This window comes from Aythya fuligula, chromosome 5 (assembly GCF_009819795.1).
Source record: "Aythya fuligula isolate bAytFul2 chromosome 5, bAytFul2.pri, whole genome shotgun sequence".
Classification (NCBI taxonomy): domain Eukaryota; kingdom Metazoa; phylum Chordata; class Aves; order Anseriformes; family Anatidae; genus Aythya; species Aythya fuligula.
The window spans coordinates 3,255,742-3,280,329 of record NC_045563.1 but is presented as its reverse complement, the minus strand read 5'-3'; the positions used below and the strand labels follow the sequence as shown (position 1 = coordinate 3,280,329).

Below are 24,588 nucleotides of genomic sequence, written 5' to 3'. Positions count from 1 at the left end.
TTGCTAATCTTTCATGGTTTCTTTGCTGATATTTTTTCTTTTCTCCCCAGAGGGAACATGCTGATCAGAGAATTTCCTACTGATGCCTTGTTTGACGTGAACTCCATCGTTGCTAATGTTCTGTTGTAAGTACAGGCCAGATCCATCTCTGTGAAATTGTTTATTTTTCGTTTTCACTTGTCGATAGAAAGGTTTGCATAAATATAAACTGCACCAGAGGCTGTTTTCAGCCAAGCAGAAGGCTCCCTCTCTCTTTGGGATGGTTTGACCCTGTTAAATCTATGCCCTGGCCATGACTCACCAGCACATATCTGCATTTGGCTGTGAATCTTGCATCTGCCAGCAAGAAGCTGGAGTTTCACCTTTGTTTTTTTCTTTTCCATCATGATTATGTGGCTGCATATTCTCTCTTAAAAGAAAGCAGTTGCTAATGAGTTTTCTGGCTTCTCAGTGCCCTGCTCTTTAATGAAGTTAAATACGTCGAAACACTGACGGATCTTCAGAACATAGAAAATGCACTGAAAGGGAAGTCGAACATGGTCTTTGCGTACGTACCAGCTACTGGAACCGCAGGTATTAACACCCAGCTTCTCTTCTTTGCTCACCCCCAGAGCCTTTTTTTTACTAATGTGGAAGGGAGCTCATTTTATGACTCAGAATCCTGGAAATGGAGAATTGAAGACATGTGAAAAGGCCACCCAAACACGAGCTCTCTGTCTTGCCTTGTTGCCAAATGAATCAGGTTGACCAAGACGGTTTTGCTGGGAGCACACAAGCTTTCAGAGATGGACTGGACAGAGAAAGCAAGCCAGTGGTTGCTGCCTGAATAAATAAACCCATTGGCAGATCTCTGCTACAGATATGTGGCCGAATGCTTTCACCTGCCCCACCTCTGTGTTTGCTGGAGATCAGCAGTTGGGTTCAGCCCGTGACTCAGTTACCTCCATAGCATGGCTTCAGCCCCTTGTGGAGTTTTACTGAGAGTTTCTGAAAGCTTGATGCTTGTCTTGATGCTTCTGACTGGGAAGGATGAAGAGGGAGATCTGGACTGAGCTGCAGCAGTGAATTAGTCACACCTTTCTCTCTGCAGAGCACAGAGCTGTGATGGAAGTGGCTTTTGTCTACGGGACTGTCCACCAGTTTGTTCTGACAACTGAGGCAACACTGTTGAAAGACGCCAGGTATGTCCAAACACACACACCAACACACAAACACCAGGTATATCTGCTCTCCTGCACTGCTCTTTTGGTTTCTCAGGTTCCCAGGTCAAATCTAGCATTGGCATCCTTGCTAGCTTGCACGGGAGAAAAATCAGTTTCACTAGAAGTGAACCTGTCTGTGTTTAAAACATCCAAATGTTGCCAGGCCTGTAATGCACTGGGCTCACTGCTGGCTTCGTGCTGAGCTAGAGAACAGATGATTTCCAGTCAAAGATCAGCTTGGGGTCCTCCAGGATATTTAGGAATCTCCTTTCCAACCAGCTAGCATTATTGACCTTTCTCAGCCCCCTTGGATGTCAACAAGCTCAGGACCTACATATGCATTTTGCATCTCAAGGTAAAAGTCCGCCCTAGGATGGTTATTAGGGTAACAGCCAAGGATGGATGGTGAGATCTGTTTTGCTTTTTCCAAAACCAGTGCTGCTTGTGTTCCTGGGTTTGGACTAGCCATTGTTGACCTGTCATTGACTGGGATTTTATAGAAGAGCCCGCTGTCTCCCTTCCCTAGCTGACTGACCAAACCTCAGCCATGGGTTCCCTGGAGCTTTACAGAACAAAGGAGTCACTGCAGGATGGGCAGAGAGGAAGGTTGGAATATCAGATGGCATGCTGCATTTTCAGCAAGGCATTTATACAGCAATGTGCTTGCTTTCACATCCTGTTCTTGCAGACTGTGATCAGGGATCGCGTTTTTTGTTTGCCACTAGATGGCACGATTGTCATTTGGACAGGACATGGCTTCATCCTGCACAGAGCTGAGAGGGCACCAGCAGTCAGGCTTTGGGGTCTTAATACATCCTCTCTTCCACAGAGAGATAGTAAAGCCCTTTACAAGAAAAAAAAAGGTGATCCTTATGCTAGAGATGGTGTAATGGATGCATGGGGAAAAGAATGTGACCTCCCAAAGTTGACCCGCAGCCCAGCACCAGTGGTGGTACCAGAACAAGAAACCACCACTAGCCAAGGAACCATCCAGGGAACTTGACATTACTTCTTCCTTTGTAACAGATAGAACCAATGCTGTTCAAAAGGTGAAATATTCCTTACATAGTACGTAAGATGTCATCAGAGAGGTAAAAGACACAAGTAAACCTATATTTCAGCTGTCCTCCTCAAGCCAGGGTCCCCACTGGAGTGGCAAGGCTGGTCCCAATGAGAAAAGCTTGGTTTTGTCCTTCTTGAGCTAAGCCAACTGCTCTGTGGTTGGGGTCATTTATACCAGGGTCTTCAGCAGACAGTGAGCATCATTGTGAAAGGTCACAACTCTACCTGGTACTAGCAGAGCTCTCAAAGTCCCATGTGCCAGTCACACCCTGAATTGGGAGAATATCTGCCCTGTAAAACCTTGCCAGCAAATACTGGCACTTTGTCAGGGTATTTTTAAGCCCCGTGATGGATCTCCAGCTCAGTGTGGGTTTTGTTTTCTCTCTCCCAGCAGCGATGAGCCTGATGCCTCATCTGCCCGGCTCTTGTTCTGCCACTGCCAGCAGGCCACGGACGTGGCGCAGCCCTGCAGGAAGACACCCATGGAGCAGGATCTGACCGTGCTGAACATCCACAGGCACCTCAAACTCATGGGGGCTCCTCTTGTGGTACGATGGGGAGAGAGAAATGATGCACCAGGCTCGGGCTGTGCAGTGCGAGGGCAGCTGGGGCAGATGGGGGAGGTGGGAACAGAGGACGAGGAAGAGAAGGGGAATCTGCCCCTTCTCCATGCTCCTAGGTTGAATTCAAGCAAAGAAAAGGTCTGAGACTGTGAGTAACACTCTATTATATTGCTGAGCTTACGTGGACCTCCTTTTCAGGGGTGCCCAGGGCCAATTTGTGGTCCTGTGGTTGCACCTAAGCACAATGAATGGGAACGTGCTTCATTCAAAATGGGGTGGAGGTGCCTCTTTGACTTTGCTGCGACTTCTGGGCTCCCCACAGGAGGATCAGCACCTCAGGGAGACAAGATTCACGCCCTGGTGGGGCACAGGAGACAGGAGGCTCCTTTTCCCTTTTCCCACTGGGCAGAGGGGGCCTCCAGTTCCCCCTGGTGACAGCTCTGCCAAGCAGAAATGAAGTCTCTACGTCAGCCAGCCTCCTGGAGTAAGCCCGTGGAGGGAAGTCCTTCATCAAGCAGCTCTGTGCTGTCATGAAACAACATGTCAGAGGCACAAAGGGAAAGGATGCCAGCTCTTGTGTGTGGCAGACAAGGTTTCCAAATTGCCCCGGGGCACGGCTGTCAGATAAATAGAAATTAAGGGAAATCTGACATCAGGAGGTGCCAGGTCACAAAAAACATGAATATATAAAGCCCAGATTTTTAACAGGGATGGTCGTGAAAGGTCGGAACAGTTTAACCAGGGTTGTAGGGGTTCTGCTTCAGTGGGTGTTTTAGAATCAGGGTGGAGGTATCTGGAAGGTATTTCTGGAAGGTATCCTTATTTTAATGGCTGGGGAGAACACGATGGTTTGGGCTGTGCAGGAGATCAGCCTGCCAGGTTATCTATTGGCCTTAGAAACTGCAGGCTATGAACCCGCTCCTAGGCTCCAGATTTCAATGAGGAAGTTGTTCCAGGCTTTCAATCTCACTTTCCAGCAATTTTTAAAGTGATGGTGATCTGGTGGTTGGTTTTCCAGCTGTTTTCCTCAGAAAAATGAGGCTTCTGTGCCTCCCTTTCCAATTACTTTCGAGCCTGTTGATCAATTTCAAAAATAAATTCAATGAAGTTCCATTGAAATAGGCAGCTGGCTGGAAAAGAGCTGAAATACGTCAAATATGTGGAGATGTGCTGCAGTATAACCATGTATCTTTTCCAGACAGAGGTTGCTGAGGACCCAGAGAAGGTTTCCACTGTTCACTTACAGCTTGGGCTACCACTTGTGTTCATCCTCAGCCAGAAAGAGACCTACGAGGCAGACAGGAGAACAGCAGAGTTTTTGGCCTGGCAGCTCTTGGGGAAAGCAGGAGTCGCCCTTTTGTCCAGGTATTTGCTTCCCTGTGTTTGGGGAATTCTCCTTGGTTTTCGTGGCATTTCTGAGCTCAATTACCCCACAGCAAGGACAATGGGATCACAGTCAGTGGGTTTCCTCGGATCTATGTGAGAAGCAGTAAGAGTATGGTGAGAGGATGTCAAATTAGAGGGCATGATTCTCCAGAATCACTTAAAATTGGTTTCAGACTCTAGCTGGAAGTGTAGCCTCTATATCTGAGTCTCTTGCTGATTTAGAAGTAGAAGAATAGTCGGACTGAAAGAAATTTCAGAAAGGAAACTTGGAAAGCACAGACCAAGATCACAAAGATCAAAAGACCAAAAAACAGAGGTCTTCTGAGGGCTTACTCGCCCATCTGTGCAGGTGATGTTTGAGCTGGAGCTGGGAGAGTGGGCAGCCCGTGACAAGTCGGGATCTCCCATTCCTGAGGGGCTGCCCCCTCCTAAATTTTGTGTGTCAGCGGGTGATGCAGCAGCTGTGGGTTGGGACCTTGATGTGGCATGTCTGCTCTGTGCCCATGCTGCTGGCAGCAGCGCAAGTGGCAGGAGATGCAGGAAGGATGGGTGTGGGCTGTTTTCTTACAGCTTTCTGCCATCGTGGTGTCTCCTAGCACAGAGGCACTTCTTGGCTGCGTTCACCCTGAGCCAAAATCCACCGTCAGAGCAGCTGCGCTGGGATGTGGCTACCAGCGTGTGAGCACAGACATGAATCATGGAAAGGGAATTCAAAGCCCTTGTGAAATAAGCACAGATTGTGTCAGTCCCACCGGGTCACTCGGGACTTAGCTCTTCAGCACTGATTTAATTCACGTGGGCTGGGCTCCCACAGGTACTTTGGGGCCCTGAAGCCCTCTGTGAGGACGTGGTGCTGCTCAGAGCGGGGTGATTGCCAGCCAAGCAGGCTGGACAGAGCAGGTAACCTTGCACATCCTCACACCATCTAATAATCTCTTTGTATTTCGGAAGGGACCTGGTGGATTTGAATGTTCTGCTCCGGTCCAACGTCGCTCTCAAGACACCAGATGAGGTTCGGTGTTGGATTTCTTTATTGTACAACTCTTATTTCACTATCTGAGAATATCAGCTCTCCTGAGAGGGCGTTGCTTGCCTCTGTTGTGATTTGACAACCTTCCCCAAAGCTCAAGGGAACATAGTCTTTCCATAGCTCTGTGCACGTATTTGGAACCGCCTGAGCTCGGTACAGCAGGGCAATTGTGCCTGCCTACAGGAGATAAAAGGAAGTGTTTATTTTGGGCTCTAATCATGAGGTGATATCTCCATTGCACAATGAAGCAATGCAAGGTTGTGAACTACCCAAGGTAGCAGTCCAAGTGTGAATTCCCAGAAGATTTGGACTTCTAAAGGCCCTTGGCCCGATAGGAAAGGAGTTCAAAAGATGGAAGGGGAAATGAGCATGAAACTAAGAGCCAGAAAGCAAACAAAGGTCTGTGCCGAACTGATGTAACCAAATGCCTCTGGCAGTGATCTGTGAGAAGGGCAGAGCCTGAGATAAATGAGGCTGATCAAGATGAGCTAAACTCTGGAGGGGCCTGACCCAGCTTGCGAGGCAACAAATGCCAGGGAACATGCATTGCCCCAAATTGCGCGAACTGTCACTTTTGAGATTGGAAAGAAACAGGATCAGACCTGAATCTGAGTGTCCCCCGAGGGCTTCCCCCAGCCTGGTGAGAGATGTGCACGTTGTGTTTCTTCTCTTAGAGGTGCCAGCAGTTTGTCATTTCTCTCAGTTCATTATAAAACTCATTTTCTCTGAAGTGCCTCTTGCTGAGACAGTGCCAGAACTGGTTTTAAGCTGACAAGGTCTCATTTCTGAGAAATACACTTTGGTTGGCAGTCCATTACACTTGGGAGCACTCGTCTTTATTGAGCTACACGAGATAGAAGATCTTCTGTGCCATTTTCCCAGGCTGTGATGGGCTGCTCTGGCCTAGCCTGACTTCTCTAGGAGCTAGGAAGCAGGGTGGACCATGAATCTGTAGCTCAGCTTCCACTCACATTCACTGTTCAGCTTCTGGGCTTTTTCTCACAGTAGGAGATTCACCTCCCAACATCTTAACATGGAGCAGGTGTCCACTTTCACCATTCCTGCTACAGACAGAGGATCCCACATAGCCACAATTACTTTCTGAAAACCAAACATCAGTTTGGAGTGAAATAAGCTCATGTGCAGATGAAACTGCACCAAAGAAAGACATCCCAGGATCTCCCCTGTTTGGCAGCTTTAGGAATCTGCTGATACACCCTAAAAATAATGGGCTAGATGGGAGGGAACTTTAAATTCCCTCCCCATCAGAACTCGCCATCAGCCTTGAGTTTGGTTTGCAGGTAGGATAGGCACAGGGTGATGTTCTGCTCCTATTTTCCTTAGGGAGTGCCGATCAAATACCTGGTCTTGGAAGACACTGATGAAGTTATAACCTTAGTGGAAGATAAGAGCAAGGTTGAACAAATCCAGGAGGAGGAGAATGAGGATGAGGAAGATGACGATGAAAAAGAGAATGACAATCAAGGTGTGTAATGAAACAGTGAGGAGCTGATTGTCATCAGGTAGGACGTGCAGTCAACATCTCCTAGACATATGTTAAAGCATTAAAGAATGCTCTTGCAAATCCAAGGCAAACTATCCCTTTGGAGGGTGCAAAGAGGACAGGGCCAGGCTCTTTTCAGTGATGCCCAGTACCAAGACAAGAGATAACGGGCACAAACTGGAACATGTGAGGTTCCCTCTGAGCATCAGGAAGCACTTCTGTACTGTGTGGGTGATGGAGCCCTGGGAAAGGTTGCCCAGAGAGGTTGTGGAATCTCCTTGGAGATCTTCAAAAGCCACTTGGACATGGTCGTGGGCACCCTGCTCTGGGTATCTCTACTTGAGCAGGGAGGATGGACCCAGAGGTCCCTGCCAGCCTCAACCAGTCTGTCATTCTGTGGTTATCACAGTCACACGATGGCTGTACAAAGTAGCTCTTTAATTCTCTGCAGATCCCTGGAGTTTCATGACAGACAGCTGTAATTTTTAGAGCAAACACCACGGACAAAAATCAGCAGCTGTTATAGTAACGGTTGCAGAGATGCTGCATGAGAGAGGGGCTCCTTCTGCTTAAATATGTCCAGCTTCAGGGGGACAAGGTGCTGAAAGAGCACCTGACGCTGTCTCCTCTTCAGGCATCAGAAGAAATTATGATTTATTTGTCAGAATTATTTGTCCCTTTGGAAAGGTTTGAGACATGTTTTGGTAAGAGCTGTTCCAGACTTGCTTTCTCCAGGGAGAAAACACCGGCCCCTGCAATGCTTTCTTGAAAACATTTGTTTTCTATACCAGATTGTTTCTGTTTAGCAGAATTATTAAAATGTTCTAATGGGGTTGCAGATGGGTGTGTAGTTCCCTGTGCCTTTTGTGCACGTGCTTTTCTTCATGCACGGCTGTTGGCCCCTTGCAGACGTTCAGGATGATCAGGTGGTGGAAGCAGTTTCCAGGGACAAGAAGCGAGAGCTGCCCTTGGAGCAGATCCTTACCCTGACGGAGGAGACCTTTCACTCTGCCGTGTTGAAAGCTGCCCAGACGGTGGTGCTGTTTTATGCCAGCTGTGAGTATGAAGTGTGGACTGGCAGGCCCTTCACTAGCTCGCACATTTTCCGTAGAGTGGTGATACCGTAGGCAAGTTTAAATCATAAATATATGCTGCATCCTGTCCCATGTACCCCCACCCACTGGTAGCAATCAGATTAAATTACTTCCTCTCATTGACTGATAATGTGTGACAACAGAGTATCTGTCAGTATAAAATACATCAGTGGTTTTCCACTTTACTTTGACAGGGGCTGAATGCGGGACAAGAGGGGAAATGAGTGCGTTGGACTCATGGGATAACCTAGGAAACCCAGTCACTGGCTGCTGCAGTAAAATAAAGTCAAATTTTCTTCATTTCATTCAGTGTTTCAGAGCTTGAAGCACCTTAGGATGCAGAAAATGGTAATGTAACATTGTCAGTCACCTATATGTAACTTGGGGCTTTGTCTCTTCTGTGTTTCAGGGGAAGCAGTGTCCCTGGTAGTGCTGCAGACTTATGTGGAGGTGGCCAATCACCTGAAAGGTAAGGTGCCACGGGTCTAAATTACTGTACAGCTGGTTTGCATCTGAAGTATGAACCAGAAGACTGGGAAGATATTGGTGGTATCTCAGTTCCTCACCCAGAATATACTCATTTTCAGTTCCTAAACTTTTAAGGAAGGCATACCCACATTAAGTTGTTTAGGAAGAGGATTTGTTTCTTAATTAGGGATCCTTGCAGTCCCTTTGTGCCTGCATAAAGTCATGGGACTGGCAGTACAACCTTACACAGTCACCTTCTGCTTTAGGTGTAAATTTGTACACACCAGCTGCCCAAGCCGCCTTTCAGCTGAGATTGTGGTGTTGATGGGCTCAGTGACTGCACGATAAATGCCCAAAATCATGAGGAGACAGGGCAGAACATCAAAAGCAGTGAGTGACACAGCATGGGCTTTGGAAGTGGAGGGACAAACAGCAGGCACCCTGGCCTGCATCCCAAAAACAGGATCCTGTCGGTGCCCCTCAGCACTGTGACCTGTAAGGAGCAAGAAGACGCACTGCTTGCTGCACAGCATGAGGCTTGAGAGCCAAATTGGTGTACGAGGGGGCTACTTCAGGTCTCCTGCACTTGGAAGTCACCACATAAGCACTTGATCTGGAGCAGAGCAGTAACCAGGCTTTGGTAGAAGGCATAACAGACAGGTGTGGGCAGGCCCAGATCCAGAGGGGGAGCAGAATGGTGTCAGAGAAAGAATTTAAAGCGATGATGCCTTCAGGGCCTGTAGACGGGCTTAATTACATGGGAAGTCTCACAGGCAGCCACAGATTCCATAAATAATACATGACAGCAAAGAATCAGTAACATTTAAAGACAACGCACATCGGGTAGTCTGCTAATAAAGGCAGGAGGGATTGGTGCTTCAGGAGTGTGGTGTTTCCTGAGCAGTGTTAAGCGCCAGTTCAGCTTCATTCAGGGCTTCAGCCCTGTCCCCCTCTATAGTCAACAGTATATGGGTGGGCTCTTCTGCACTGTCAGGCTTATATGGGCTGAATCTCTTCTAAAGATACCTGAGTCTGCCTCTGACTTACAGGGTTATACCCAGGTGACTTAATCCCCAACTCATTTCAGTAGCTGGTGCCTTCTGTGTGTTTTCATTCTTCATCAAGGCTGATTTCTCATCCTTATTTCTCACTCCTCTGGGACTGAGCACCTTGTCCTGCCAATTGCAAGCAGGATTCAAACAGCTCTCAGCAGAGAGAAAATGTATAGGGTGTGCAGGAGACTCAGGGAGTTTTCTGGGAAGCGGATGCACTGGGAGTTGCTTACAAGACACCCTCCTGGGAACACTGAGGACAGTGCTGTGGTTTGAATGAAAACAGTTCTGCATTCATAGTTTTCCTGGCACCTTGGATCTGAACTGACATCCTGGGAATAAACAGGAAAGGTCAGGGAGAGTTATCATTGTTAGAGAAGTCATGGTTATTGATTCTTTGGGGTTTCTTTCAGACTCTACAGCTGTTAGACCAGCTAAAGTAGCAAGCTGGGAGAGTTAGTGGATGAAACCCTGCCTCTTCCTGAACCAATGATCAAAACTTGGCTGACTGTGTGAGGCTAAGCTTTCACCATGTGTTTCTTTAATAATTTGATAACAATCTCAGTACATGGACGCAGCCATAGGCAGATTCTCAACAGAGATTATGAACTGATTGAGGTCAGGGCCTTTCCTCTGCGATCAGTGAGGTCCCACTGAAGAATCCCAGGCCAAACTGGAATCATGAAATGACTCCCGCCTGTTTTTCCTGCTGTAACCTTGGAGAGGATGGAGAATGGCTGCTTTTGTGGAACTGGAGAGAAATGCAGTGAGTTTCCTGCAAGATACACCTTTGTCTCTGCTGCTGAGGAAGACTTGGTCACAGGCAGGTCTGTCAGGGGAGCTGGAAGACCTAGAAGGATGGAGGTCCCCCGGTTCTCTGTTATGGCCAGGATGAGGGTGTCTCAGACCTGGTAATTAGGGTGGTCTGGAGTCGAGAGCTTAAAGACACCAAAGGTTATAGCAGATCAGGCTGAGAGCATGAGCCATATTGACTGTGAATGTTCTAGTCCAGGGGGCATGGCTTAAACTGAGTTTCCAGATGAAAATCAGTGAATCTGTGAACTCCGAAGTAGGTGTCAGTGTCAGGGGATCCAGAGAAGGGCTTGGTAGTAAGAACAGAGTGAAGCAGGGTACCTGGGAAAGTAAACCGGTGCAAGGGGCAGAAGTCTGGATCAGGAAGAAGAGCTTGAGCTATGCAAGACTTAAAACACGGATTATGTCTTTGGTGCAGTCTGTCAGCTCCCCCAAAAGTGCTGGTATTCCTCTGTCTGCCGTTTGAGGTGGAGCTAACTTCCTAAGGATTCAGAAGCCAAGATCTGCTGTCTGAGGCATGAGTCACCCTCGCTAAAAGCACGTTTGGAGATGCAATACAGGTCCCACTCGATGCCAACTTTCTGTGCAAAATGGCAGTGAGAATAGGCCATATGAGATACAGAACAAGAGAATGGAGGAGGCTGGAAACTGGGATAACCCCATGAATCACCCAGTAACAGATGATCAGCAGTAGATCATCACCAGATAAAGTTTAAGTGGCCCCCCAAAGTGGTTTCCCTTTGTTAAGAGATATGATCTAAGAGGAGGTCAGGAGAATCATCTCGGTCTTGCTGAACAGAGCACATCTTCTGCTCTTGCATCAAGAGCTTTCGGTTCTCTCTGCCACTGGGGCTAACTGCAGCTCTTGTTTTCTTATAGAAGATGTGAATTTATGGAAGCAGCACCCCTAGGACTGTAAAAGAGGTTGTGAAAGTGAGACAGCTTGGTCGCATTTCTTAGGTGTGTCAGTGGACTGTTTTGAAAAGTCCTAGATGGGAGAAACCAATGTGAAAGAAGAGTAATATTCTGAAAAACTGAGCTGAAAAACAATTCTGTTTCCCTCTTCTGTGCTCGTGGGGTCTTCTTGACCAATAACTTCCAAAGACAGGGGTGTGAAGTTGTAGTTCAAAGGTATGAACATCACCTGGGTGATTTAGCAACACAGACTCATGCATCACATATTCATAGAATATCCTGAACTGGAAGGGACTCATGAGAATCATCAAGTCCAACTCCTGGCTCCACACAGCACCACCCAAAAACCAAACCCTACATCTGAGAGCGGTGTCCAAATGCTTCTTGGATTCTGGCAGGCTCAGTGCTGTGGCCGTGTCCTTGGGGAGGCCCTGTCCCAGTGCCCGACTACCTCTGGGTGCAGAACCTGTCCCTAACCCCCATCCTGACCCTCCCCTGTCCCAGCTCCATGCCGTCCCCTCGGGTCCTGTCGCTGTCCCCAGAGAGCAGAGCTCAGCGCCTGCCCCTCCACTCCCCTCATGAGGGAGCTGCAGGCCGCCATGAGGCCTCCCCTCGGCCTGCTCTGCTTGGGGCTGAACAAACCAGGAGACCTCAGCTGCTCCTCACACATTTTGCCCTCCAGACCCTTCATCATCTTCATAGCCCTCTTTTAGACACTCTCCCTTCATGGAACCTGAATCTGAAGCAAGGATTTAGGAGTCCGTTATGGGTTCCTAGGCACCCATGCTGGAAAAGACTAACACCAAGGAAACATCAGTATAGGAAATGAGGGAAGGAGAAACCAGATCCCCTGTGGTACTGGGGGACGTGGAAGTCTCTGCAGTAGCTGGCAATGAAGAGGTCTGGAGGGAAGTTGCCAGGTTGTGTGTATTATCTATGAGCTATGTACAGAGAAATTGTAACACTCAGGCAACTTGTGGCTGGTTATTCCCCATTCTCTACTGGATTTCTCCTCTTGAAGTGCAGCACGTGGCACATAACATTTCTTTTTCATCTCATAACCTTTGGGCCAGCTCTCCATGTGAGCTGTTGATAATGCCAGTCCTGCCCTCCAAAGGATTAGCTGCTTAAAGGATTCTTGATTTTTTTTGCGTATCCTGCAGTGTTCCCTGTAGCCTTCAGTGATTTGTTCTGTTTTCAGAAGACCCCTTGGACAGAGTTTCTCTCTATCACTTTTAGTTTTAGTTTCAGTAGCACCTAAAATCATAGAACAGAAGGATCTTATATTTCTCTTTCAACTTTCTTCCCATCCAGCAGCTCAACGGTGACCACAGGGCTGAACAAACTTTTGCTGACTCGAGTCCTGAAACTGCTTTGTGTTCAGTAATTAGTAACATGGTGCAGCTTGGGATGGTAGAGTGATCATCCTGTACACAGCATTCCTCAGGCCAGCCAGGGCTTCCTTGGAGATCTGGGTCATTTATGGTACATAATCCCCCAAGGTGGTATCCAAATACTTAAACTTGCATTTTGTGGATATTTAGAGCAGCCTCGCAGCTCAATTTTAACAAGACATCAAAGCCTTGTTTCCATGTCATTTGTTTCAGAGTTGGGCAAGACACAAGATTATGTGGTAACAGATGATGAGAACCAGCCATACCGGATCAGAGGTGTGAAATAAATCCAGGGGCAGGCTTTCAATTTGAGAAGTTATTTCACAGCCTGGAGAATGACACAAACCATTTTTGCTCTCTCAGAGTGTTTTGAGAGACTCTGGACTGTCTGAGTGGAATTGCAGACCCTTAGATTAGTGCCACTACTTGCTTTTTCTGTACATACATTTGACACAAGGCAGAACAGCAGTGAACTCACGTGAAAGAGCTGCAAAATAGAAACTAAAATAAAGGCTATATAAAATGGTCCAATGGGATCTCAAGGACAGAGGGATATGGGATGGGAAAACATGCAAAGGTCACCTGTGCTTTCACCTTTGTCTTTGGGGTGCCTTGCCAATCCCTGGCAAATAAATGTCTGTGAGCCTGTGACTAAAACCCTTCCATAGCTATTCTGGCTATGTTATGCTTGTTTCTCAGAAGCTTATTTTAATACTTGGTCAACCTCCACAGGCCTGCAAATGGACTGCTGCTTGTCCTTTACCAGCTGGCAATAGAGAGAGATCTCACTGTCACCTCTGGAACAGACTTTGCATATTGTTGGATTTTATTGTTTCCTTCTTCTAGCAAGTTTTTGACTGAAACAAACTCACCTTCTCCTCAGGGGACATCTTCCAAACTTCTCTCTTCCCCAGATTTTGTTTTACCTGCTTGCACCTTTCAAAAAACTTTTTTCCCAACCTGCACAAAGGCTTGATGGGCTCTGCAAAGTCTCACCAGGACAAAATAGAAGGACATCATTTTCATCCCTTGTCTTGCAAATGCTGTAGAGAGTTCATCCCAGAATGAGCTTTACCCTTATCCACAGCACTGATGATATCTGTGCATCCTGTTTCTCCTTACAGAATATCACTTTAATTTAGACTTCAAATCTCTTTCTGTCCCTTTGAGCTTTGGAATATCTGAAGATTGGATGTATATGCTTATTCTGTCAGGCTTTTAGTAAAAATAGCGATCAGAATCTAACCCAGAAAGGACAGAGAAGAAAGCTTGGTTGTTTTAATCTGCTGTGCTCTTGAGAAATCATCATCATCTGCCCTTACCCAGGTTTCTGAAGGACAGAACACTTTGTGATAATCTGCGTGTACTTGCCTCAACGTTTCATCCCATCTTTCCCATGTAACTGTTGAATCTTGTTCAAACAAATTTACCAAAGGCATAAAGATCTCCGAGATACTGAATTCCTGCAATGGGCATGGACAATGTATGGCCTGAGGACTGTACACAACCCTCCTGTCGTTGGTCAAGCCTGCATTTAAATAGGAGACAGGTTGGGCAAGGCCGACAGCCAAGAGGTGGTGGCTAGTGAAGCCAGTGACAGTTCACCTGCCAGCCGGTCAGCACATGCTTAGCAGTGGACTAGCAGCAGCCTGTGCTGCTTTCCACCCAGCCCTCAGATGAAAGGAAGGCTGATAAAGACATGCTGAAGTTACATGCGCTGTCTTGGGCTCCTGGAAAGTATGCAGGAAGCCAACATTCAGTTGTTTCACTGTTTATGGACCCTCCCTTGAGTTTATCACTTCGGTGTGGCCCATAAAAAGCTTTTTTTTTTTTATTGCTTGTCCCTGGAATCAAAATTGGACTGACTGCTCTGTAATTCCCAAGAGCTCTTCCTTTCCAACTTCCTTACTTGTGAGGCCTGAGTCTCTTTCGTAAGGCCCTAAAAGTACCTGCTAATGCTTGGCTAATGCCATCAGACCACCAGACTGAATTACATTTATTTTGTTTGTATGATTTTTTATGGCTCTTTGTGTATTTAGCACCAGGTGTTAGGTAAAACAGACACTTTTCAATACCGGGCACCTTATTAAGTGAAAAAGCCTTGAATGACAGAATGACAGACTGGTTGAGGCTGGCAGGGACCCCTGGATCCATCTGACCCAAGCAGGGCCATCCAGAGCAGGCTTCCCACAACCATTTCCAGGTGGCTTGTGAAGATCTCTAAGGAGGGAGGCTCTACAACCTCCCTTGGCAGCCTGTTCTATTGTTCAGTCAACTACAAGGTAAAGAAATGCTTCCTGATGCTCAAAGGGAACCTTCTGTGCTTCAGTTTGTGCCCATTGCCTCTTGTCCTGGCCCTGGGCACCACCAAAAAGGGCCTGGCTCTGTTCTCTTTGCACCATCAGGTCTTTATGGACATTGATGAGATCCCCCTGAGCCACCTCTTCTCCAGGCTGAACAGTGCCAGCTCCAATCCCTTCATCATTTTTGTGCCACTATGTTGGGCTCTCTCCAGCATGCCCAGGTCTCTCTTGTACTGGGAGGCTCAGAACTGGACCCAGAACTCCAAGTGCAGCCTCACCAGTGCTGGGTAGAGGGGGAACACCACCTCTCTTGACCTGCTGGCAGTACTTTGCCTAATACAGCCCAGAATACCATTAGCCTGAGCTGCAGGGGCATTCAGCTTGTTCACAAGCTGTTCACATTCAGCTTGTTCACTGGGACCCCTAGGTCCTTTTCTGCAGAGCTGCCTTCCAGCTGGGTGGCCCCCAGTATGTCTTGGTGCCTGGGAGTGTTGCCCTCCAGGTGCAGGAGCCATCACCTTCCTCCACCCCAAGCTTTTTCTTCCCTCTTTCCCATAAGCTAGGGCCTGCATGGTTTCTTTGTCTTGGCCTCACTCCTAAAGTATTTCCAGCACCTTTCCTTACTGCCTTATATGCTCCTGGATGCTTGCCTCAGGGATTCATTGCAGCCAGATGTGAATGTCTCTGGGAATTTCTTTCTGAGAAGTGTAACCTGCCACTTCCCTGAGTTTGTTCTCTCCGTGGTCTGTTGTTTAAATCAGTTTACACCTGCTGGGATGTTTAATATAGGCTGGAAATAGTGTTATATTCAAAACTGTAATGCATGTCCGTGAACGGTTTCAAGAGGGAGATAGCCTAGACTCAAAGGGATTGTTTATTTTGGGACTGGATTTTGACATCCTGCCCACACAAAGCAGCTTTTGACTCTGGGAATGTTCTAGCAACTTGTCAGTGGCAGCCCACCTGGCCTCACACCATGTGCATACCTTGGGTTAGGATCTGTAGGATGCACACCAAAGTAAACAGAAGCTCCAGCAGCATTGAAACAAATCTATGCAATAATGTCCAAAGAAGCTCACATAGCTCCCTTTTTCAATCATTTCACTCCTTTTTTTTTTTTTTTTTGGATACTATTTATAACGTATTTGTTTTCTCTTCTAGGAGTTCAGGGGGTTTTACTGTCTCGGGTCAACTGCTGGGACTGGCCTGGTGTTTGCACGGCAGAGAATGTCACCCAGTTTCCTACCATAAAGATTTACAAGAAGGGAGAGCAACCTTTAACGTACAACGGCATGTGGGGAACTGAAGAACTGACCAGCTTCATCATGCTGTAAGTGCCTGTTAATGGGTCCCCACACAGTAGGATTGGCACAACCACCAGATGATCTGGATACTTTATGGCCTATGTCATGGAATGCCTTTCTGGAAAAATAATGTCAGATCTGGTTGTAGACCTGATTTGGAAATTAGCTTAATAACTTCCTGTGCTTTTTTTTTTTTTTTTTTTTTTTGTCAAAAACATCTATTATTGAACAATATATCCATCTGTTGCCACTGTCCCTCTCTGGAATTCATTCTGTTGTTTTTAATGTAGGTCTCAGTCCAGGAAGGCCCTTTGGGTGTGGTCCTAAGGTGATGATGTTGGTGGCAAAGCCCTCTGTGGTTTTATTGGAGCCAACCCGTTAACCTAAACAAGAGATCTCTGCAGTTTAGCTGAGGGGTGTCAGCCTGTCCCATGTGCAGAAAAGATCTCAGAAGAGCCAGTTTGGCTTAGGGCTATTTTTTTTTCCCCATAACCACTTCCAGTACTTTTCAGTGACTAGGCATTGCCATTCCTTCCCAGAGGCAACTGATTTTTGTCCATGGTGAGGTGTAATGGTTGTCACGTTGGGTTGGGGCATTGTTGTTTCGAGGATTTAGGTTGCCCTTTGTCTCTTCATCCCAAAAGTGAAGAAGACAGCCCATGTTGTTTCTCTTCCTTTCTGTAGGAGCCGAGTTTCCTGCCCTCTGAAGCTGATGACGATTGATGAAGCAGAAGGGTACTTAAGAGGAGAGCTTCCATCTGAGCTGTCGTCCTATCACCACACTTCGGTTCTAGGAGTGTTTAGCACAGCCACGAGTAAAGGTTAGTGTGGAATTTATGGGTTTAGCACTCAATTTGATTCCTGACTGGAGATGGTTGATTCCAGATGCTTAGAAGTTCCCCCACATTTTGTTTTCTCTAGTTGACCCACCGTGTCTGCTCACATCAAGGCCTGCCTGGCACCACCTTTCTTACTTTTTGCAAGTAGATTTCGTGTAGTTCCACATGTGGGGCCTAAGGTTTGAATCCTGACTCAAAGGACATTCAGCGGTTAGCTAGCAACTGTGGACATGTTTATTATACCCATTGTGGTAGCATCAGATAACCCTGACAGGTATTGGAGACATTGTCCTTAGAACAGTACAAAAAAAAAAAAAAAACACAACAATTTCTTGGGTGACCCAAGGTTGCATAACCATCCATGCAAAGAAGGTTTTGCAAATGTCCAATATGAACTTCCCAAGGCACAGTTTGTGCCCGGTGTCCCTGTTTTATCTCCTGCCCCTTACCATGAAAAGTTTGTCCTTTTCATACGCCCCTTTCAAAGGAGTTGTAGGCTGCTGTCAAATCTCCTCTCAGCCTCTGACTGAACAAGCCCAGATCCATCAGTCCTCTACATGCTACATGTCACAGCATACTGTTTTGCAAAGAAAGCCCTTTCCACTATTGGATCAACAGTTGTCTTGCTAACTCCTCATGCAAATGTGGTAGGCCCAGTCCTTCCAACCAACACACAATCTGAAATCTTAAAAAAACAAATCAATACCAGCTAACTCTGGGATTTACTTCAGTAAAATTGGAGATTCTTCTGATATTGGTGAAAATCAAAATTTCAGAGTATTTTTCATTTGGAAGCTTCGTTGTGCCCATAAACTTTGGTTAAATGCAAATAAAGCTACTTTCTCTCATGAGGAATTCCAGGGAGGATCTAATATGCTCAAAGGTAAGAACAAAATAAAATGTCAGGAACCAACCAGAAAACGTCTGGGCTGTGCTCACAGAGCCAGCTAACATGCTTTGCTTCTTCTGGAGGGCCTGTACCTAAGTCTGATAAATATAGGAAAAAATCTTGTTGATCTCAAAAAAAATTTAGACCATTTTTTCCTGGTTTTCATCAGCTGAGCTCCAGAATCTTCCCTGTATCCCACATATTCCACTCTCTGTAGTAATGGAGCCTGCATTAGCCCAGATGACAGGATCTCAGATAGGATGGGGGCTGGTTCTCTGCAAGGAACCTGCTTGGATCCAGCTGGACTTGTGAGCTGAGACTGTTTCCTGTATAGAAGAAGTTAATTTCCTTCTAGACCTGCTCTGTCTGTGGAAACAAGAGCCTTGGAGGTTTCCAGACAGCTCCGTGTGGAGCCCGCAAGATTGCCTGTTCCCTTAGGGCATGCTCCATCTGCAAGCTGGAATGGCATCTGCAGTCTGGGTAACTCAGCCACAGATGCCAGGGGAGATGAAATACGTGATGCTTTGGCAGTGTGTAACCTGAGGGAGATTGGAGTGTCATGCAGAATAATCCGAGGCAACAGAAAACCGGAGCCAGCGGTTCTGGCACCAAACCCAGGCCTGGAGTCAGGGAAACCACATTGCTGTCCTTATCAGCCCGCAGACTTCTCTGGAATTTCCAATTATTTTCTCATGGCAAGAATTCCTGCTCTTACCTGAACCAGCAACGTGCCATGTCATTGTCCTCTCTGGTTAACTGAAACAGAGCAACGGGATGTCCAGTTAAATAAAGCCCTGTTCTTTTTCCAGCACTTAATGTGAGAACTATATTAAGAAACCATTAAGTGGACCAAAGCTAAAAGAGGTTTGTCAGAAAAATCATAATGAAAATTTATTACAAAGAGGTACACAGTATTGCTAGGGCAATGAAGGAGCATTTTCCTGGAAACCAGAGGAACTTGTAGGAGAGGAGCTTGTTTGCTACTCAGAAGCGTACTTGGAAGCAAAACAGTGTCCAAAAATGTGCAGCAATTGTTTAAAAATACACCTGTGTTCCGTGCAGCTCTGGTAACATCGCAGGGCTTGCCAGCATCAGTGTAAACTGAGCAATAAACATTAACTGAGTGTCCTCTCTGTGTCCTCCAGCACTTTGGAAACAGGTAGGCTGCTTTTGATTTCTGCTGAACATTTTGATCATGCATGGGGCTTTCTGCACAGGCTGCTCGCTTAAAAAGAAATTCGTGATCACATTTATGTGTGGGCAGAACAAAGAAAGGACCAGCATAATCCTTGTCTTGTCTCCAGCATTTCCACAGTAAACATTAAGGAAGAGGATATAAGACATGTTCAGAGGGATTTCTTTCCCTGGCAACATGGAACCTGCCTCCAATAATCAGCAATTTAAGGTCTTCATTAGTCTAGAAATCTCCCCCTTGCTTTGTATCTGATAGCTGCTGGTGGCATAATCTGAATCTCTGCTTGGTATCTGGAGTATGCCATGGCAGTGACGTTAGTCCTTGGAGGATTTTATGCGTGGCTGTGTGTTTCCTGTTCTCTGGTAACTGGTGCACAAGCATTTTGTTGGCTGCTGGGACTTCTGTTAGTAGAAATGGTGAATAATTGATCCTGATTCGCTTTATTTAAGATCTTGTGTTGTCTAAGCCATCCTTTGTCACTCAGCAGATGCAGTCGGACAGAATTAACACCAGCAAAAGTAGAAAAGCAGCTTAGCTCAAGCAGCTTCAAACTTTCACTCAACACAAATCAAATTACACGCTATGTAATCTACAGGCTTTAATAGTTTTCAGGAGAATAAAACATTCTCCAGTTAAAAGAATTGGAGTTTTCTGGAAGTCTGCAGTTAACAGTAGGTTCTTTCGTGTTTGGTTTGAGACTTCTGTCTTACCATGCTGTGTGCTTGACACTGTCTACCTACTAGTGTGTACCCTTAGGTATGTAGCTTTTCCATGCTCATGGAACTTTTCTCCTATTGCAGTGAAAATTTCCAGCAGCATTTTAATTTGCAAGCCAGCTGGGTGGCGCCTTGGGCTGGAAGAAGCCACACAAAGATGCTGCAAGTACTGCTGGAGAGTGTGATTTCATGACATGCCTTTTGCTGATGCTACAGGAGTGAGGGACTCAGATCCTGCCTCTGAAAGCTTCAGGAACTATAGACTCTTCGTCCTCCAGCAGTTTTCTTTCTTGTCGTTCCAAAATCCCGCTTTGAAGCTGTGCTTGTGCAATTCATGGGAGCTGTCATAAAAGGCAGCTGGGATTCCAGCTCGAGGCACATACTGCAGCGAGTGACCAGCTCTGCGGGGACATAAAACAGTGTTCTCAGGGGAATTGGTTTTCTAGGAATTACTTAAATAGCTTATTTGGAAGCATTTTGTATCTGTAGTCGAACTGTGTGAATTTAGGGGGCTCTTGCACAGAACTAAGCATGTTGCTGTGAGCTGTGTGTAACTGGCGATGTCACAGATAGCCCCAAAAGGCCGAAAATTTTGGAAGTGGGGTGGGAGGGAAGTACGAAGTGGAATTTGATGGGGAGGAAAGGTCTTGGTGCAAATGAGCCTGATGAAAAAAGCAAGCCTGGATTGTGCTGAACGTTGTCCAGATTTAGGAGAGAATTCCTGCAGCCAGGGCCTCTCCAGGGCAGCACTTGAGCACATGCTTACGTCTCAAGTAGAGTGTTTAAAGTTAAATGCCTGTGGAAGTGCTCTCCTGAGGAAGTTTGGATTTAAGCCTGCTCCTTCCATGTCAGGCTGGGTTCCTTAGTGCCTTGTAGCACAGGGTGTGCTCACAATCTCCCTCACGGCCTTCTCTTCGGAAGCTGGACCACCAACAAGTTTCCAAAGGATTTCTTGCTGAAGCTCACTGTATTCCTTATCGGCTGGCCCTATGGCTTGTTTTCATCTCAGCACTGATAAAAACAAGTGACAAAAGAAAAACTGAGTCTGGAAAGCGGTGTCAAACCCATCCTGTGGTATTTTCCCTACATCACAAGATGGACTGGCCAACCTGTCTCACGAGCTTTGTGACACACGCGTTGTTTTTTGCAATGTCTGAGCTCCCAGGGAGCCACTCCTTTTAGGATCTGAGCTTCCACTTGGAAAGGAAAATAATGTGAAGGAAAGCTCGTGGTCCCTGTGGCTCCAAGGGATCACAATGGAAAATACGGCCCTGAGTCTTGCGGGAAAGCCAGGGGCAAAGAACCAAAAAGTGACCAGTTTGAGCCAGCTTCAGTTTATGGAGGTCTGAGTCACTGGTCCCAAGTGCTTGGGTTGGCCAGTTGTGACACGATGGTGGACGTTAGGAGGAGCAGTAAACAGCATCTGGATGGTATTTTGTTTGGGTTAAGAAGCAACGTGGCTCTATCTGAATCGTAACCTTAACTCTTGGGCAAACCTGACTCCTCTAAACTTCTCTAGGTGATTTCTCACTCTCCGTAAGTCAAAAGAGCCTTCAGTTGCCTGGTATAAAAAGAGTGGGAGAGTTGAAAAGTGCTGTGTTTTCAGGCTACTTTGGGCAGCCTACTGTGTCTTCAATTCAGTTCAGGCTCTGTGTCTTCAATTTAGTTAGCATTTTGACCCTGGATGCCTGTAGCAGACCCTCCTGTTGGGAGGAGCAGGGTAAGACCAGAAGACACTTTGGAAGAGGTTGGTTTATCTGCTGGGCACTTAACACTACTCCAGTTCAGCTATCATCAATCATTTCCAAAAGGTCACGGGGATTTATGCGATTTCTGTTTAGCCTTGTAAATGGCCTCCTGTTTCTAGGAACACTTATGGTCTTTAAGTCCTTAAGGGCATTTCACTTTCCATCAATGTCTCTGTCGTGAAAATCCTGGAAGCTCAGTGCTGGTGGCTAAAGAGCAGACGCCGTTCTCATACTAGGAACTCTTTGCTTCTGATCCTTTCAGCTGCTGCCAGCTCCTGCCTCACATAGCCTGTGGCCATGAGGCGCATCCATTTCTCATCAGCCACTAATCATAGTTTTGTTCACAACTGGCAATTTGCTGTGGGAGGGTGTTAAATATGCAGATGCGGTGATTTGGTTTCCAGAAGGAAGCTGCCACTTCTCCGTTGTTTATTTATGTATCTTTGTCTTTTTTTTTTTTTTACAGCCAAAGAAGCTTTCGTAGAGGCAGGAAGCATCTTAAGTGGGCACGTGACAATGGGGATGTATTTTGAAGACGATGCCTTGGCTTTGTGAGTTGTTTGCCTTTCTCTTTGGTGAGAATTCAAACTGGCCTGCAGTTAGCACAAGTTCTGCCTAAGCTGAGCATTTAGCAGCAGCCCCAAACAGCTACAAGTGACCTGGTTCTGTAGCAGCATTGGTCAGGACTCTGCCACGGGGACGTGTAGCTGTGATTCTGCCACTGATTTATAGCCCATCCAGAGGCAACCTACTTAACCCTGTTGTAATGAACAGTCCCAACAGTCCCTTCTTGTTGTTCAGGTTCACTGTAGGTATCTTCAGTCCTCCAGCCCTGCCATTCCCCTGTGTGTTTGTTGGGTTCCCCATAAAGAAAGGGCCCAAACATACGGGGAAAAAACAGGCTAAAAAACAGGCTGCAAAAATGGTACCTTCTAGCTAGGATCAGTGTGCAAAAAAAAAAAAGAAAAAAGAGTTCTGCCCTTCTATTTCCATCGAGAAGAAATGAAGACTTGTGATTCTTCTGCCTCTTTCTGCAATCCCTTCACGTGCTCTTTCCCTCTTCCCTCTCCTGACGCTGCAGAAGTGCATGCTGAAGTTGGGGTGGGTGGGAAGGGAAGCCTAGCTGCAAAGCCAGAGATGTAAATTGAAGTTTTGCTCTGGTGGTTGCTTCCACTTGCCACTAGCAGCCAAAAGGGAGTCAGTGTGCTACTTGTGACTGCTGGCAGGCTTTACACCAAGGAGTTCTTGGCTAGTGGTGGAGTGGGGATTGTGTCTGGGCGCTGGAGAATGGTTTGAAAGCCCTTAAATAAATGCTGGCTGTCCGTGGAGCTGCCTTGGTGTCCAGTAGACTGCCTGCCTGTAGCACTGTAAAAGGCATTGAACTCCTTTGGTTTCATCCAGTAGACGTTCACATCTGGCTGTGAGATGTTTGCAGCTGCCGATGCCAGGAAAGAATCTACCTCTGTCACTTCTAAAGTTTATATTGCGGTGGACTTTATTTTTTTTTTTTTTTCTTGAAAGATGTGACCACCCATTTCTCTCCCCTTGGCAAGAGCCAGACATTCCCACCATTTCCAAGCATAACTTAGGGCCAGTGTACCTTTCCTGGAAGAAAAAAGCTGGGAAAATACAGCAGCCTTCTTCCAGGAAGTGTGGTAAAGGTGAAGCCAAAGCTTTCTTGTTCAGGTCCTGATTGATTGAGAGCATAAGTTGAGGCCCTGACTTGAAGCCAAATTGGAGCTGATCGGATATGGGCATGTGTCAGTGCACACACTGAGCTGTATCAGTAACACTCACTCCACCAACGCAAAGTTGTTTGGATTAGATTGTGAGAGATGCTTCAGTGCTTATAAATGCATGTAGATCCAAAGAAGATCTTTGGCTTGTCCTGACATCTCATTTCCATCAGGAACTGGCCATCAGGGCAGCGTTAAAAATCCCCGAGGGTCCTTGGCCTGTTTTCCAGGAGTGGGTTTTAACAGCCAGTAATGTAGCGGTGAATTATTTTCATTAGTTTTTTTTACAGATGTGCTGCATCACTTGCATCATTTGTGATGAGATATGGACATTTTTCTGCTGTGCATGGAAAATAAAAATGTAAATTCATTGGCAGGACGTCTCTATTAATTAAAGCGTGCTCAAAGCACCCACTGTGGTCAGGTATTAGAAGTGAGGCAGTGCAAGGCCTGCTCAAACCCTGGGGTAATGGCAGGAGCTGAAGTCACAGCCAGCAGCATCAGGGTGAAAAACCTGCACCCAGCAGCTGAAAGATCTTCTTTCTTCCCTAATGATCACTGCCCAGGTAATAGGAGGAAAAAAGCGAAGGAAGGCAGGATGGTCCTGAAAAACAAAAAGACACCGATAGAAAAAGTCTGTGTTTTGTCAGCAGTGACACATGCAAGAATATACCACCGTCCTCCTGCTCTAGCCATAGCCTGGAGTGTGCTCCCATTTCGTTGGAATAGTTAATACAGTTTCTATTGATATTAATTCTGCCAAGTTTGGATTTTGGCTGTGGAAGGTGTTTTTAGCTGTGATTTGTGGGTGAAGCTACTGTAGATGGTCATCTTCTCAACTGTAAGTAGAAAGTAAACACTTACAGGAATTCCTTATGCAAGAGCCAGGCTCACTTCCCTTCTTTAAAGAAGAAAAGCTTTTTTTTTTTTTTTTTGCTAGGCTCTCACGAAGGCAATGTTTGTGGCTCCCCAGTCACTGAAAGCTGAGTCCTGCTCACATTTCTCTCTTCCCAGAGAAAAACGTCTGCAAAATGCACCAAGAATGTTCTCAGCAAAACTGTTTGCTCAGCAAACACCTGAACAGTTGGTAACAAATGAAGAAAAAAAAAAAAACACTAAGGAAGAAATGCTTTGAATGAAGTCATTATTTATTTCTCACATATTTAGATGTCACAGATTCCTGCCAAGTATTTGTTTGCAGATGCTTTTGATTTAAATGTAAGGCTCATATTACCCATCTCATACCCCTGCCGTATAAATAGAAAGCTGTCATGAGCAACAATACAGCCACTTGATGTGTATTGGTCATATTAGCAGTGAGATAAGACGTGACTGCTTTGTAGACTTTATCGATTGGATGGATAATTTGTTGATT

General features: G+C 46.3%; 1 protein-coding gene across 2 annotated transcripts in view; it reads left to right on the top strand.

The window, feature by feature from the left end:
• The window catches only part of TXNDC16 (thioredoxin domain containing 16), a 38,665-nt gene that overhangs the window by 7,633 nt on the left and 6,444 nt on the right, over window positions 1-24,588 (top strand). For both annotated transcript variants that reach the window (XM_032189355.1, XM_032189356.1), the window contains exons 5-16: window positions 51-125; window positions 452-573; window positions 1,091-1,181; window positions 2,656-2,812; window positions 4,026-4,192; window positions 5,165-5,225; window positions 6,588-6,729; window positions 7,657-7,803; window positions 8,251-8,310; window positions 15,948-16,116; window positions 16,775-16,911; window positions 21,944-22,028. In XM_032189355.1, the coding sequence (XP_032045246.1) occupies window positions 51-125; window positions 452-573; window positions 1,091-1,181; window positions 2,656-2,812; window positions 4,026-4,192; window positions 5,165-5,225; window positions 6,588-6,729; window positions 7,657-7,803; window positions 8,251-8,310; window positions 15,948-16,116; window positions 16,775-16,911; window positions 21,944-22,028 (1,413 nt within the window). The remainder of the gene's footprint in view (window positions 1-50; window positions 126-451; window positions 574-1,090; window positions 1,182-2,655; window positions 2,813-4,025; window positions 4,193-5,164; window positions 5,226-6,587; window positions 6,730-7,656; window positions 7,804-8,250; window positions 8,311-15,947; window positions 16,117-16,774; window positions 16,912-21,943; window positions 22,029-24,588) is intronic.